We start from the raw sequence: 13,533 nt of genomic DNA, 5'->3' as shown, positions 1-13,533 counted from the left end.
ATAGGGCGGAGGGGGCGGGGCCGGGGCGCGCGGGGGGTGGCCACGCCCAGGCGTGCCCGGATAATGGTGGGCGGGGCGCGCGTGGCGCCAGCGGCCAATGGGAGAGGTGGGATTGGGCGAGGGGCGGGGCTTTGGGGAGAAGCATGGCCGCGCCCAGGGGTACCCGGATGGAGAGGGGCGCCATGATGTGTGGCGCGAGAAAGTGCGCGGGAAGGTTCCCGGGCGCTGGGAGAAGCGCGAGGGGTTTGTCTTTAGGGACAAGCGGGCTTGTGTTATGGCCGGTTTTCGGTCAGCACACGGTGCCCGAGGAGAGGCGCGCCACCGAGCCGTCCGTACGGCCAGGCCCCGTGTGCGGGACCGGTGGCGCTGCAGGGACCCGGCCCTGCCGCCATCGCTGCGCAGCAAGGCAGGACGCGGGCCTGTGTAACCCGCGCGGTGATTGGCTCCCGCCGCACGGAGGGGCGGGGCTAAGGGGAAGAGCAGCGCTGTGATTGGCTGGAGCTCGGCGGGGCCCTGTATGTGAGGTCGGAGAAGGTTGGGCTAAAGGAGGAGAGCGGCGCTGGTGATTGGCTGCTGCGCGGCGGCGGGCGGGGCGACAGAGTGCATAAAAAGGGCGGCTTGGAGGGCCGATTCGCTATATTTCAGTTGTTCTGTTGTCGCTTCCGTCCGTGACGCTCCCGCTGGTGCTGCCAAGATGTTCGAGGCGCGGTTGGTGCAGGGCTCGGTGCTCAAGCGAGTGCTGGAGGCACTCAAGGACCTCATCACCGAGGCCTGCTGGGACCTGGGCTCGGGAGGCATCAGCCTGCAGAGCATGGACTCCTCGCACGTCTCTCTGGTGCAGCTCACGCTGCGATCGGAGGGCTTCGACACCTACCGCTGCGACCGCAACATCGCCATGGGCGTCAACCTGTCCAGGTCAGCCGGCCGCGCGCTCTCCTGGGGCGCTGCCATGGGGCGGCCGAGTAGGCCCGGGGGGCTGTGGCCCTCAGGGCAGCGGGGGCTGCTGGGGAAGGGGGTGTGAGGGGAGATGTGGGGGCGAGCGGGTGCTCCGGAGCTGTGAGGGGTCCCGGAGGCGCTCGGAGCCCCCTCAGCCCTTTTCTTCCCCCCCCCCATTCCCCTCACGACTCTCGCGCCGTTTTTCGTGGCGCGCGCGGGGCGCGTCGCGGCCGTGACGTCACTGCCGGCGCCAAGTGGCGGGAAAAGGCAGCGCTGGCGGGGGCGGCCGCCATGGCCCCGGTGGGACAGGAGTGACAGCTTTGGAGCCCTGCCGCTGTCTGGAAAGGACCCACGGAATCCTGGGCAGCGGCAGCATGAGCACTGCCAGCGGGTCCGGGAGGCGGCCGTGAGCCCTGTGAGGCGCTCCTGGAGTGCTGTGCCCAGCTCTGAGCTCCGCAGCAGAGGGCAGACACGGAACTCCCGCAGCGGGTCCAGCGGAGGGGGACAAAGATGAGGGGCTTGGAGAGTGTCTGTTATGAGGAAAGGCTGAGGAGACTGCTGAGAGAGGGAAATCATCACTGTGTGTAAACATCCATGGGAGGGGTCAGGATGGATGCAGGATCTGCCCAGCCATGGCACAAGAGGAACAGGCAGGAGCTGATCACGGGAGGTTCCACCCCCTGTGTGTGGAAGAACTTTGTGGGTGACCAAGCACTGGAAGAGATCAGCCAAAGAGGCTGGGGGGTCTCCCCATACACCCACTTTTCCAAGAGTGTTATGAGGACACCTGATCACTGTAATATCACATTCCCTCCTGCCCTGTCAGCTCCCCACCCCATGAGTGACCTGCCTTTGTCCTCTGCAGCATGTCCAAGATCCTGAAATGTGCAGGGAACGAGGACATCATCACCCTGCGGGCTGAGGACAACGCTGACACCTTGGCCCTGGTGTTCGAGGCACCCAGTGAGTGGGATTTTGGGAATCCTCTGTTACTGGGGTGTGCTCAGGCAGCCTCAGGAGCCACGGGGATGCAGGAGGGAGGGAAGTGGCAGTGGGTGCTGCAGGGGTGGGAAGGCACGCCTCATTCTTGGAACAGTCTGGAGAGTAAAACTTGATGAAGTTGATAAATATTTTCTTTGTGAAAGGAAGGCTCTTTCAGGCTGCACACAGATGGGTTTGGCTGTACCCTTAGAGCCTGTAAAAGGCAGCTAGGGCACTCCCAGAGTTCCAGCCCTAAGGGAACAGGGGGAAATCTTACTGCCATTATTGAGGTGGTTGTACCTGGAGGGAGTGAGGAGTGGCAGCAGTCCAGGTGATGTTTGTCACTCTGCCATTTGGTGTCACTGTGCTTTGCTTCCCCAGACCAGGAGAAGGTTTCTGATTACGAGATGAAGCTGATGGATCTCGACGTGGAGCAGCTGGGAATCCCAGTAAGAAATGATGGGGTGACTGGTGGCACTGGTGTGGAACTGGGTTCACATCAGATCTTGGAACACAGCAGCCTTGGGAGCTGGACAGGCCTGGGGCTGCCAGGGTGGCACTGGGAGTGCCCCAGGGGTGGCAGGCTGTCCCGGTGGGTACCCCCATGTCCCTTGTGAGCCAGGGTCAGGGCAGGAACAGGTGAGGGGCAGGATTGTAGAAAGATGAAGAAGACTTTGTTCAGAAGAACCGTGCGGTTTGTATAGAGTGGTGAGATAGATTCTGTTCTATTGGCTAACTAACAGCAACATCTTTCTCACGCACTGCCCTTGAGAGGAACTGAAAAGGCAGAAAAACAGAGCCTGCAAATTGTTTATAGTCAATGGTTATCACATCTTTCCAGCTCCCTAAAATTTCTCACAAGCTGCTGTGAGAAACGCTTCCGTTTCTCTCTCCCTGTCCCATGGCATCCACACCCCAGCCCTGCCAGGCTGTCCCTGTGGGTGTCCCTGGGCGTGCCCAGCCCTGCCAGCTGTCCCTGTGCGTGTCCCTGGGCGTGCCCAGCCCTGCCAGCTGTCCCTGTGGGTGTCCCTGGGCGTGCCCAGCCCTGCCAGGCTGTCCCTGTGGGTGCCCAGCCCTGCCAGGCTGTCCCTGTGGGTGTCCCTGGGCGTGCCCAGCCCTGCCAGGCTATCCCTGCAGGTGTCCCTGGGCGTGCCCAGCCCTGCCAGCTGTCCCTGTGGGTGCCCAGCTCTGCCAGGCTGTCCCTGTGGGTGCCCCTGAGTGTGCCCAGCCCTGCCAGCTGTCCCTGTGGGTGCCCCTGAGCATGCTCAGCCCTGCCAGGCTGTCCCTGTGGGTGCCCAGCCCTGCCAGCTGTCCCTGTGGGTGTCCCTGGGCATGCCCAGCCCTGCCAGCTGTCCCTGTGAGTGTCCCTGGGCGTGCCCAGCCCTGCCAGCTGTCCCTGTGGGTGTCCCTGGGCGTGCCCAGCCCTGCCAGGCTGTCCCTGTGGGTGTCCCTGAGTGTGCCCAGCCCTGCCAGCTGTCCCTGTGGGTGCCCAGCCCTGCCAGCTGTCCCTATGGGTGTCCCTGGGCGTGCCCAGCCCTGCCAGCTGTCCCTGTGGGTGTCCCTGGGCGTGCCCAGCCCTGCCAGCTGTCCCTATGGGTGTCCCTGGGCGTGCCCAGCCCTGCCAGCTGTCCCTGTGGGTGTCCCTGTGGGTGCCCAGCCCTGCCAGCTGTCCCTGTGGGTGCCCCTGGGCGTGCCCAGCCCTGCCAGCTGTCCCTGTGGGTGTCCCTGAGTGTGCCCAGCCCTGCCAGCTGTCCCTGTCCCCAGGAGCAGGAGTACAGCTGCGTGGTGAAGATGCCCTCGGCCGAGTTCGCGCGCATCTGCCGGGACCTGAGCCACATCGGCGACGCCGTGGTCATCTCCTGCGCCAAGGACGGCGTCAAGTTCTCTGCCAACGGCGAGCTGGGCAACGGCAACATCAAACTGTCCCAGACCAGCAACGTGGACAAGGAGGAGGAGGCTGTGAGTGGGGCAGGCGGGGCTCAGGGCTCGCCTGCAGAGCTGGTTCTCTGCCCGGGGGGGGATCCTGGAATTGGGGTTGGAAAGGGCCTTTTTGGAGGTCACTGAGAGCCACCCTGCAGGGAGCAGGGACAGCTCCCCCTGCTTCAGGGGGTCCCTGAACCCCTCCAGTGTTACCCTGGGAGCTGCAGCCCTGGTGGCCAGGGCTGAGCTGTGCCAGGGCTCTGGAACCCTCTCCTGCTCACCCAGGTTACAATAGAGATGAACGAGCCGGTGCAGCTGACCTTCGCCCTGAGGTACCTGAACTTCTTCACCAAAGCCACCCCCCTGTCCCCCACGGTGACACTCAGCATGTCTGCAGACGTTCCTCTGGGTGAGTGCTCTGCCTCGGCAGGACTGGAAGTGCAGGCTGGATTTTTGCAGGACCTCCTGAACAGCCTTTTTCATTCTCTCCCCCAGTTGTGGAGTACAAGATCGCTGACATGGGACACCTCAAGTACTACCTGGCCCCCAAGATCGAGGACCAGCAGGATGGCTCTTAACTGGAGCAGGACTGGGGGACATCTGCTCCTGCCTGGAGGCAGCAATTCCAGAGCCCTGGAGCATCCTGGGAGCACTGTAGCCGTGTCTTGTAGATACATTTGTAAATATTTCTCAACTCTCTGTTTTGCTATCCTGGTATCATTTGAAATAGAAAAGCTGAGTTTTTCTAGTCTGTTCCTGTACTCCCAACAATGTCTTGGATGCTGTTGAAGGTGAAATTTTTTACTCCTTTCAGCTGCTGTTGGAGAAGAGGGGCAATATTTAATGGGTGAAGATGTATCCTGGAGTTTCCCTGTGGAGCTGTAGCTTAGGGTTGCTGTTTTGTTATCCCACAAGTTTGTGACCTTACTTCATTTATTTTTGAAGCCGATATTCTGATTGAAACTTGGAAAATGGAAATAAAAAATATAATTTCCTGGAGTTTGTTGTGTTTAAATGTGGGTGAATCAATGCTTTTGAAGCTGTGCTGATGTGCCCTGACTCCCTTCTCAAGGCCCAGAGTTCAGCTCTGGTCACTCAGAGGAGAGGTGCCAGTCTGTTCCCTGGATGTGGCACTTGGGGACAGGGGTTGCTGCTGGAATTCACGGTCCTGTGAAGGCTTTTTCCGCCCCGATTGCCCCATTTTCAGCACATTTTGGTCTGTAAGGAGAGTCCTGGGGACGAACCGCCTGAAACGCTGTCCCCAGCAGGTGGCAGAGGATGTCACCAGGTGGCAGTGCCGGCCACGAGCGAGCCCGGCTGCTGCCGGGGAGGGACAGTCCCTGCTCGGGGCTGGGGACAGTCCCTGCTCGGGGCTGGGGACAGCGCTGCCCCAGCCTTAGGGACAGCCCTGCCCAGGGACTGGGGACAGTCCCTGCCCGGCCCTGGGGACAATCTCTGCCCGGCCCTGGGCTCCTGCTGGGACCCGCACTCCTGGCCATCCCTGGCAGTGTCCCAGACCAGCGTAGAGGGGGCACTCAGGGACAGCGGGAGCTGTCCCCACCCCCGGCAGAGGTGGCACTGGGTGGCACTTCAAGGTCCCTCCCAACCCAAACCATTCCCGGATTTTGGGTTCGGACGCTGATTTTCAGCTGCCTCCCTTGTTGAGCTTGTCTCCAGACCCTTCCCCATTTCTCCTCCAGCACTTCAGGAAAACATCTGGCACGGCTCATCCTCCAGCCAGAGCTTTTCTTTCAGCAATTCCGGCCCGGTTCCCTCAGCGGGGCTGTTCCCGCCCTGCCGCGGCGGTGCCGGGGCGCAGGAGGCTGGCCCGGCCCCGCCGTGACCTGGAAGGGAAGCGGCGTCAGCGCCATCAACTTCCCGGGGCCGCGGGGGCACAGGCGGGGCCGGGATGGAGCGGGCGGGCGGCAGGTACCGGGCCGGGCCGGGGGTACCGGGCTGGGCTGGGGGTACCGGGCTGGGCTGGGGTACCGGGCTGGGGGTACCGGGGCTGGGCTGGGCCGGGGGTACCGGGGCTGGGGGTACCGGGGCTGGGGGTACCGGGCTGGGCCGGGGGTACCGGGCTGGGCTGGGCCGGGGGTACCGGGGCTGGGCCGGGGGTACCGGGACTGGCTGGGGGTACCGGGACTGGCTGGGGGTACCGGGCCGGGCTGGGCGTACCGGGGCTGCGCCGGGCTGGGGGTACCGGAGCTGGGCCGGGCCGGGGGTACCGGGCCGGGCCGGGGGTACCGGGTTGGGTTCGGGTGAGTTCCAGTAGATTGGGCGTGGATTTGGAGTGGGTTTGGGTAGGAGTTTGGGTAGGTTCGGGTGGATTCGGGATGGATTTGGGGTGCTTTAGGTGGATTTGGGGTGGTTTGGGGTGGATTCGGGATGGATTTGGGATGCTTTAGGTGGATTTGGGGCGGGTTCTGGTGGATTTGGGGTGTTTGGGTGGATTTCAGGTAGTTTGGGTGGGTTTGGAGTGGGTTTGGGTGGATTTGGGGGGTCCTGGGTGGATTTGGGGCGTTTTAGGTGGATTTGGGGTGGGTTTGGGAGCGGTGTGAGGCCGGGACTCCCCATCCCGGGTGTCCCCGGGTGTCCCCGCTGTCCCCGCTGTCCCCAAGCCACATCCCCGCCCCTCCTGGTTTGCCGGGGGAATGCGGGGCTGTGGTCGCGGGGCTTTCCCGGCGCCTCCCCGGGGTTTAAAGCACAGCTGCCACGTTAGAAATCCTGAACTTCGGCATTAATTGTTTTGGCCAAGCTGCTCAGGCCCCGATTATTTCTGTGGCTCCCAAAAAGCACAGCACTGTGCTGGGTCCTGCTCTTGAACCATTGTGGTGCTCACTTGGTGTGAAGCTCAGTGGAGTTAAACCTGGCCCTTAAATTTGAGATCAGAGAGAATATTTTATATTTTCTATACGTTTGTGCTCCACAGCCTCTTTCTTGTTGGTAAGTGGGGCAGTGGGGAGGACAGGACAGCCTGGGCAAGCGTAAAATAGGAATAATTCAGAAGAAGCCACTGAACAGCCTGGTAAATAATGGGCAGTGAGTAAGAAAAGAGAGCAAAATGGGGCAGAGCTGGGAAATCTGGCACCTTTCAGAAAGGTCGGTGAATTCTGGCTTTTCCCCCTCCTGCACATCTACCCTCGGGCATGTGGGAGAGCCTGGGGTCAACAAGGATGTGTGGGGAGCAGGAAATGCCACCCTGCAGGTGTTTCCATTATCCACGGGGCTGAGAATGTTTTGTCCATGTTTGGCTTTTGCCACTGGAACAAAAGCCCAAAGTTCAAACCAGAGGTTCAGTGGTGGGAATTTCAGGTCAGAGGGGATTTTATAAAAGTCAATTTTACAGTGGGAGGAACGAAGCTGGGTGGGGAATGTGCCAGCAATTAGTGACAAAGGGCTTCAGTTTGATGGAGACTCAATATTTTGAGTGGAAGCATCACCTCAGATGCTAAAGAATGTTGTAGAAACAGAGTTTTTATCCCTTCCCATTGGCACTGCTGGAATATCTACTTTTGTTCCCTTGGTTCCAGACTTTTTCAGAAGATAAAAGCTCCATTGAGGCTTTGGGAGGTGTGGGGAGCCCTTCCCTGCCTGTCCCCTGGGAATCCGTGTCCTGCTGGGATCCCTGGGCAGCTCTGAGGGACAGCAGCTGGCTCTGATCCCTGTCCCCAGGCTGTCCCCCTGGCACTGGGACCCTGCCCTGCACACCTGGGCTTTGGTGACCTCACCACCCACACTCTGTCCCCGTGTCCTGCTCCCTCTGAGTCACTCCTGCTGTCCCCGTGGCAGCTCCATCTCCTTCCAGTTTCCAGTGGTTTGCATTGGTTTCTGTGGTTGGTTGGTTGGGTTTTTTTTCCAAAATTGCTCTCTTGCAAAATCTCCTGGTGGTTGAAGAGCTGCTTTGTTTAGCTCTGGTTTGGGTTTCGTTGCTGGTGTCCTGTTCAGAAACAGCCTGGACATCTGTGTCCTGGTGGAGTGAGAGCTGGGTCATACCTGGGCCCTGCCTGGGAGTTCCCATCTGGTTGGAAGCACAGGTTCTTCCTTGTGTTTTTGGCTAAAAATGAAATGCTTGGATCCACTGGGGGGAAAGTTTTCATTTCTGAAGGGGAACAGAGCTGTGTTGGGGGGGCACGGCCTCGACAGGGGAGTTTCTCCTCAGAAACTTCAGTTCTGTGTCTCTCAGTCTGCCTCCTCTCAGTTTCCTCTCCTGTTTTTGCTCCTGCCCTGGCTCCCAGGCTGTAGCTGATGCCCAGGCTCCCCTGGCATGATGCCGTCGAGGACCAATCTCTCTGCTGGGATCCCCAGCAGCAAAGTCAAATATTCCAAACTCTCCAGCACTGATGATGGGTACATTGACCTGCAGGTAAAACTGGGGAAGGGAGCTGGGAAACCACGAGGAGGGGCAGCCACAGCTTGGCCCTGCACAGGCAGCTGCAGCTCAGAGGGACAAAGCCAGGAGGGAGCCAAACCCTAACCCTAACCCCGGGCCCTTCCCCTCTGGAAAGCCCCAGGAGCCTTCCTGGGAACAAGCCTGGGAGATGGGGCTGGCCCAGCAGGGTCTCCACGGGCAGAACTCCTCCTGGAGGGCAGTTGTGGGGCAGAATTTTGTCCTGTGCCAGCTGTGGGGTCCCGTCTGTGCTGCGGTGGGAGGGGAGCTGTGCCGAGTTCAGCTGTTCAAAATTTGGGTTTTTCCATCCAGTTCAAGAAGAGCCCCCCCAAAATCCCCTACAAGGCCATTGCACTGGCTGTGGTGCTCTTCATGATCGGGACCTTCCTCATCATCATCGGAGCCCTGCTGCTGGCAGGGTACATCAGCAAAGGGGTGAGTGCCTCAGACACTCCTGGCACTGCCCTCAGGGACATCAGGGGACACCAGGGGAGGCTTCAATTCAAAATAGGAAAGGTTTGTGGTGGGGAAGGCCTGGCAGAGCTGCAGTGGTGCAGTCCCCATCCCTGGGAGGGTTCAGAACACGAGGATGTGGCACTCCAGGGTGTGGGTTAGGGGTGACCCTGGGGGTGGTTGGACTCGATGACCTTGAAGGTCTCCTCCAGCCTCAAGGATCCTGTGATGGGGTTCAGTGTAAACTTCAGAGCCACAGGAGTGAGCAGGGAATGGATTCCCACCACGGCCTGGCTGGGCTGGGATGTCCACGGAGGGCTGAGTGTCCCTGGGGAGGTCACACCCCTGTCCTGGAGAGATCTCAGCCCCTGCAGGGACAGGGAGGAGCTGCCAGACCCTGTGTGGGGCACGGCAGCACTTCCCCATCTGGCTGAGGGTGGTCCATGGGCAGGGATCTGCTCCTGCAGCTCTGGGTGCTTCTCCCCTGCTCCCTGTGCTCTGGGCTCGGGGGTTGGCAGCTCTGCCTTATCTCTGGCAGCAGCAGCAGCAGCTCTGGGGCTATCAGCAGCGCTCCAGGCACAGATCCCTGGGCTCAGGCTCACAGCTCCCAGCCCTGGCTGCACATCCAGGGTTCCCTGGTGAAGGAGGGGGTCCCTTCAGGGTTCCTGCAGCAAGGAGGACAGGCCAGGACAGGATCAAGGGCTCAGCCTGTTGACAGCTGAGATGTTTCTGGTGGATGATGGGTTTTTATTTCTCACCAGGCCTTGGGGATGGATTACAGAACCACGGGATGGTTTGGGTTCAAAGAACCTTCCAGATCACCTCATTCTGAGAATTCATTCACATCTCACCTGCCTTGGGCAGGGCAGCCTTCCCCTGGACCAGGCAGGGTGTGAGAGGGAGGAGAGCCCCTCACAGAGATGTCACTGTGGTGCCTTGGGGAGGCTGAGCTAGAGCAGAGTTACAGAATAAAGCAGGGATTTATTAAAGGATCTCCTCCATGGATCCACCCTGGGCAGCACAAGAGCCCAGCCAGGGCTGCACCCAGGGTGAACCAAAATGGTCCCAAAGTGGAGAACTGCTCACGGGGTCTGTCACTTTGATGAGTTCTGCTCCATTTGTATATTGGAGTTCATTGTCCAGTTACAGCTTGAGGTTATGCAGTCCCATCCTCCTTGGTTTTCCCTCTTCAGTTCACAGTTTGTGCTCTTGGCCTGAGCTTTGGGAGGTTGTCCTTAATCCCCAGCTAGAGCAGGAATTGTTTTATCTCCCTACCCTGTGAAGAGAGCTTACAACACTTAACCAGAAGCTCAGAGCTGCACACCAAAGCAGCACAGGAGCTGAAAAATCCCAGAGTCCAAGCTGAAGGTGTCCCTGCAGGAGACCGACCGGGCCATCCCCGTGCTGATCATCGGCATCCTGGTGTTCCTGCCCGGCTTCTACCACCTGCGCATCGCCTACTACGCCTCCAGGGGCTACCGGGGCTACTCCTACGACGACATCCCCGACTTCGACGACTGAGCCGTTAATTAACCCCGCCCTAATTAGGCCGCTCGGAGGTGGTAGTTCCCCTGGATGCCGGCAGGGCTGCGTGTCCCGGCCTGGAGGCGATGCAGGTTTTGCAGTTTGGGGGGTGGGGGCTGCAGCCCGGAATTGACCAAAAGGAATTGCAAAGAACTTGGGATTTATGGGATTTGTTTCCTCCTCTCGGGGTTGCATAATTCCGCTCGCTGGGAAGCTCTTCCTGGGCGAGGCAATCCTTGCAGCTTTCCAAAAATAGAGCAGCTGGTTCCAGCAGCAGATACTTGTTTTTTCTCTGTTTTCTAGAGTTTATTTTAGCTTTCCATTGTGGTTATTGTTGGGTTACCTTTGCAGACAGACCATCATTAAATTCTCCTTTTGCTCTCTGTCCATCAGAAACGCTTCCAAACTGCTGGTCCTGGAGTAAATAAAGTCTGATGAGAGGGGGAAAGCAGCACTTGCAGGAAGTGATTTCCACTCTGCACTGGCTCCAGAGCTCCCTGTCAGCCTGACCAGGCCCATTTCCCCACCAACACCTCCTCCCCGAGCCAGCTGCCCCCGTGCCACTGTTGCTGTTGGCAGAACCTGCTTATCCTTCACAGGGACTGGTGCTGAGTCTGCTGGGCATTTAAACACCAGGTGGATACTGGGAGAAGGACTGGAACCCGGGCTCAAGTGTCTGAATACCAAAAATCTTGGGCTTGACCGACGTGGGTGTTGGAGACACGAACTCCAGCTGTGTCCTTTGGAGTCCTTTGGTCCTGGTGCAGATAATTTGCTGTGCAGACCTGCCCAGGCCAGTGAAGAGAAGTCCTCTGTGTAGTTTGTGCTGACCAACCCCCCCTGGATTGCTTTGCCAGCTTTGCTGCTGTGTCATTCAGGGCAAACAGTGATGGCTCCACTCCTGTGAGGCCAGAGCAGGCTGTCTCCTGGACAAGGACCAGCAATGCAAGTGGATGCATTTCACATGAATAAAGTTCTGTATTCTCTGGAACCACAAGTTTGTCCTTCCCACCTTCACAGGGGTCAGAGTGCACTGAAACCTCTGCTGGGCTTTGGCTGCTGCAGCCTCCAGCTGCAGGTGCTGCTGGAGTGAGGGAGGCAGAGCTGGAACAGCCCCAGCAGTGTCAGTCTGCACAAGGTGCTCCACAATTGCCACCCAAGCCCCAGAACATTCCAGAAGGAGGGGGCAGGACTGGCAGTGCAGAGCAGGCCCACGGAGGTGTCCACACATCAGGGCTGGACAAACACCTTGCTCTGAGCTCCTAGAATTGCCTTTTTTCCTCCTTCAGTGCTCCAGGCTAAACCCAAACCCTGAGCCAAGGTGGTTTTTTTAACCCTTCACTTGTCTGCACTCCCCTGAGTGAATCCCAGCACTGAGGAAGAACTGGGTAAATTGTTGAATTCAGGATCTCCCTTTCCATCTCTGGAGGTTCTCTCCCTGCTGGAGCAGGACAGGGGACAAGGGACACAGGAGCTGCTGGCAGCAGCTGGAATGTGTCAATTAGAGCAGGCTCTGGCCAGGAGAGCTCCTGCTGACGTCAAACCATGAATCAGCCTCTCTTAGGGGACAAGAACCTGCGTTTATTTGGGTTTGGGGAGCGGGGAGAGGAAGTGGAAGGGAAGTTCAGATGGAAAAACAAAGAGGGAGGGAGGAGATGAAGCAGTCTGGGAAGGGGGGGTCACCTAAGTGGGATAAATGAAGGGGACAGGAGAAGGAACTGGACTTGGATGATCCTTGTGGGTTCCTTCCAACTTCCAACAGCCCTTGGATGTCCCCTCAGCAGGCAGGGGACATCACCCAGCCCTTGGATGTCCCTTCAGCAGGCAGGGGACATCACCCAGCCCTTGGATGTCCCTTCAGCAGGCAGGGGACATCACCCAGCCCTTGGACCTCCCCTCAGCAGGCAGGGGACATCACCCAGCCCTTGGATGTCCCCTCAGCAGGCAGGGGACATCACCCAGCCCTTGGATGTCCCTTTAGCAGGGAGGGGACATCACCCAGCCCTTGGATGTCCCTTCAGCAGGGAGGGGACATCACCCAGCCCTTGGATGTCCCCTCAGCAGGGAGGGGACATCACCCAGCCCTTGGATGTCCCCTCAGCAGGCAGGGGACATCACCCAGCCCTTGGACCTCCCCTCAGCAGGGAGGGGACATCACCCAGCCCTTGGATGTCCCTTTAGCAGGGAGGGGACATCACCCAGCCCTTGGATGTCCCCTCAGCAGGCAGGGGACATCACCCAGCCCTTGGACCTCCCTGGCCTCCCAGCCACTGCAGACACCTTTGGTTTCCCCCTCCCAGCTCGGGGCAGTCCTGCCTTCCCAGCCCAATGAAAATAAAGATTTTTTGCCCTTTTCCCAGGGCTCTGTGCTGGCCCAGCTGTGCTTCCCTGCTCCCACTCCCGTGTCCTGTGTGGAACTGGATGTGCACGTGCACAGCTGCTCCTCTCCCCTTCCTGAGCACAAAAGCAGCCCGAGGATTTTTAGGAATGCTGGATTTGACTAAAAATAGTCCAGACAGTCCAGCAAGGCCATGACAGAGCCTCCCAAAAGAGTTGGCTTTGTTCTGTGGTGGAGCCAAGGGTCATGGGCGGGGGAAAACTCGATTGTTGATTAGAAATTATAGTTTGCAATTATTGAGCTGCCTGCTTTGCTGCTCTGGGCTCAGCCAGACCGTGGTTTGTGCTGGTTCAGGACTTGTCACCCTGAGACCTTTCCTTCCCTGCTTTCCTGTGTCCAGGAAAGTGTTAAGGAACTGCTTTAATTGGAAGCAAGGCAATTACTGGGAGCTGTTCTGTGGCCTGCATGGACAGAGCTTTCTCCTGATACGAATCAGGAAGTGACACTTCCTTCCTCCACATGCACTGGGGCAGGACTGGGCCATGCTGCTGTCCTGGTCCCTGGGGCAGCACAAAGGGACCTCCCCTGCCACAGCAACACGGAGCCACGAGACCCCTGCAGAGCCCCTCCAGCTCTGCAGTTACAGGAGGAACAAAACTGTGATGAATCTTCTTGGAGAGAACTTTCAGCTCCCGTGGAACAGCAGGTTTGGCACTGAAGCAAAAATTCTGTGGAGGAATCACCATTTCATCCTGGGATGTTAAAGCAAAGGGCAGCAAATCCACTCGTCACCAGTAATTAATTTGGTTTTGAAATATTTACTTGGTAGCTGCTCTTAAGTCTTTAAAGGATTAGCTGCCTGCTACTCTCTCCTGCCTGCAACCATTTATTTAAGCTGCTGCTGCAAATCATGCTGTTAACCTGTCATGAGAGGTTTTAACCTCCCTGCTCTTGTCAGTGGGAAATGCCTGGTGCAGATGGCCCTGCTGAT

The 13,533-nt window shown here is 58.8% G+C and overlaps 2 protein-coding genes across 2 annotated transcripts; both read left to right on the top strand.

Moving 5' to 3' along the window:
• Positions 1–583: 583 nt before the first annotated feature.
• On the top strand, positions 584–4,836 carry PCNA (proliferating cell nuclear antigen). The gene is made up of 6 exons (XM_059870573.1): positions 584–915; positions 1,802–1,899; positions 2,299–2,366; positions 3,682–3,876; positions 4,123–4,246; positions 4,333–4,836. Exons 1-6 carry the CDS (start codon positions 695–697, stop codon positions 4,413–4,415), a joined length of 789 nt encoding a protein of 262 aa, XP_059726556.1. The 5' UTR covers positions 584–694; the 3' UTR covers positions 4,416–4,836.
• Positions 4,837–5,612: 776 nt separating this feature from the next.
• On the top strand, positions 5,613–11,195 carry TMEM230 (transmembrane protein 230). Its single transcript, XM_059870574.1, has 4 exons — positions 5,613–5,766; positions 8,076–8,203; positions 8,540–8,662; positions 10,061–11,195. Exons 2-4 carry the CDS (start codon positions 8,105–8,107, stop codon positions 10,199–10,201), a joined length of 363 nt encoding a protein of 120 aa, XP_059726557.1. The 5' UTR covers positions 5,613–5,766; positions 8,076–8,104; the 3' UTR covers positions 10,202–11,195.
• The last annotated feature ends 2,338 nt before the right edge of the window (positions 11,196–13,533 follow it).

Source organism: Haemorhous mexicanus, chromosome 30, assembly GCF_027477595.1.
Source record: "Haemorhous mexicanus isolate bHaeMex1 chromosome 30, bHaeMex1.pri, whole genome shotgun sequence".
In the NCBI taxonomy this organism is placed as follows: domain Eukaryota; kingdom Metazoa; phylum Chordata; class Aves; order Passeriformes; family Fringillidae; genus Haemorhous; species Haemorhous mexicanus.
This window is presented reverse-complemented; position numbering and strand designations above follow the sequence as displayed.

Bases quoted from the DNA above. Each gene is read 5' to 3' on its own strand.
- PCNA (XM_059870573.1), top strand. From the start codon at position 695: ATGTTCGAGGCGCGGTTGGTGCAGGGCTCGGTGCTCAAGCGAGTGCTG. The intron at 1,900-2,298 runs GTGAGTGGGATT...TTGCTTCCCCAG, and splicing joins CCTGGTGTTCGAGGCACCCA to ACCAGGAGAAGGTTTCTGAT. The intron at 3,877-4,122 runs GTGAGTGGGGCA...CTGCTCACCCAG, and splicing joins TGGACAAGGAGGAGGAGGCT to GTTACAATAGAGATGAACGA.
- TMEM230 (XM_059870574.1), top strand. From the start codon at position 8,105: ATGATGCCGTCGAGGACCAATCTCTCTGCTGGGATCCCCAGCAGCAAA. The intron at 8,204-8,539 runs GTAAAACTGGGG...TTTTCCATCCAG, and splicing joins ATGGGTACATTGACCTGCAG to TTCAAGAAGAGCCCCCCCAA. The intron at 8,663-10,060 runs GTGAGTGCCTCA...GTGTCCCTGCAG, and splicing joins CAGGGTACATCAGCAAAGGG to GAGACCGACCGGGCCATCCC.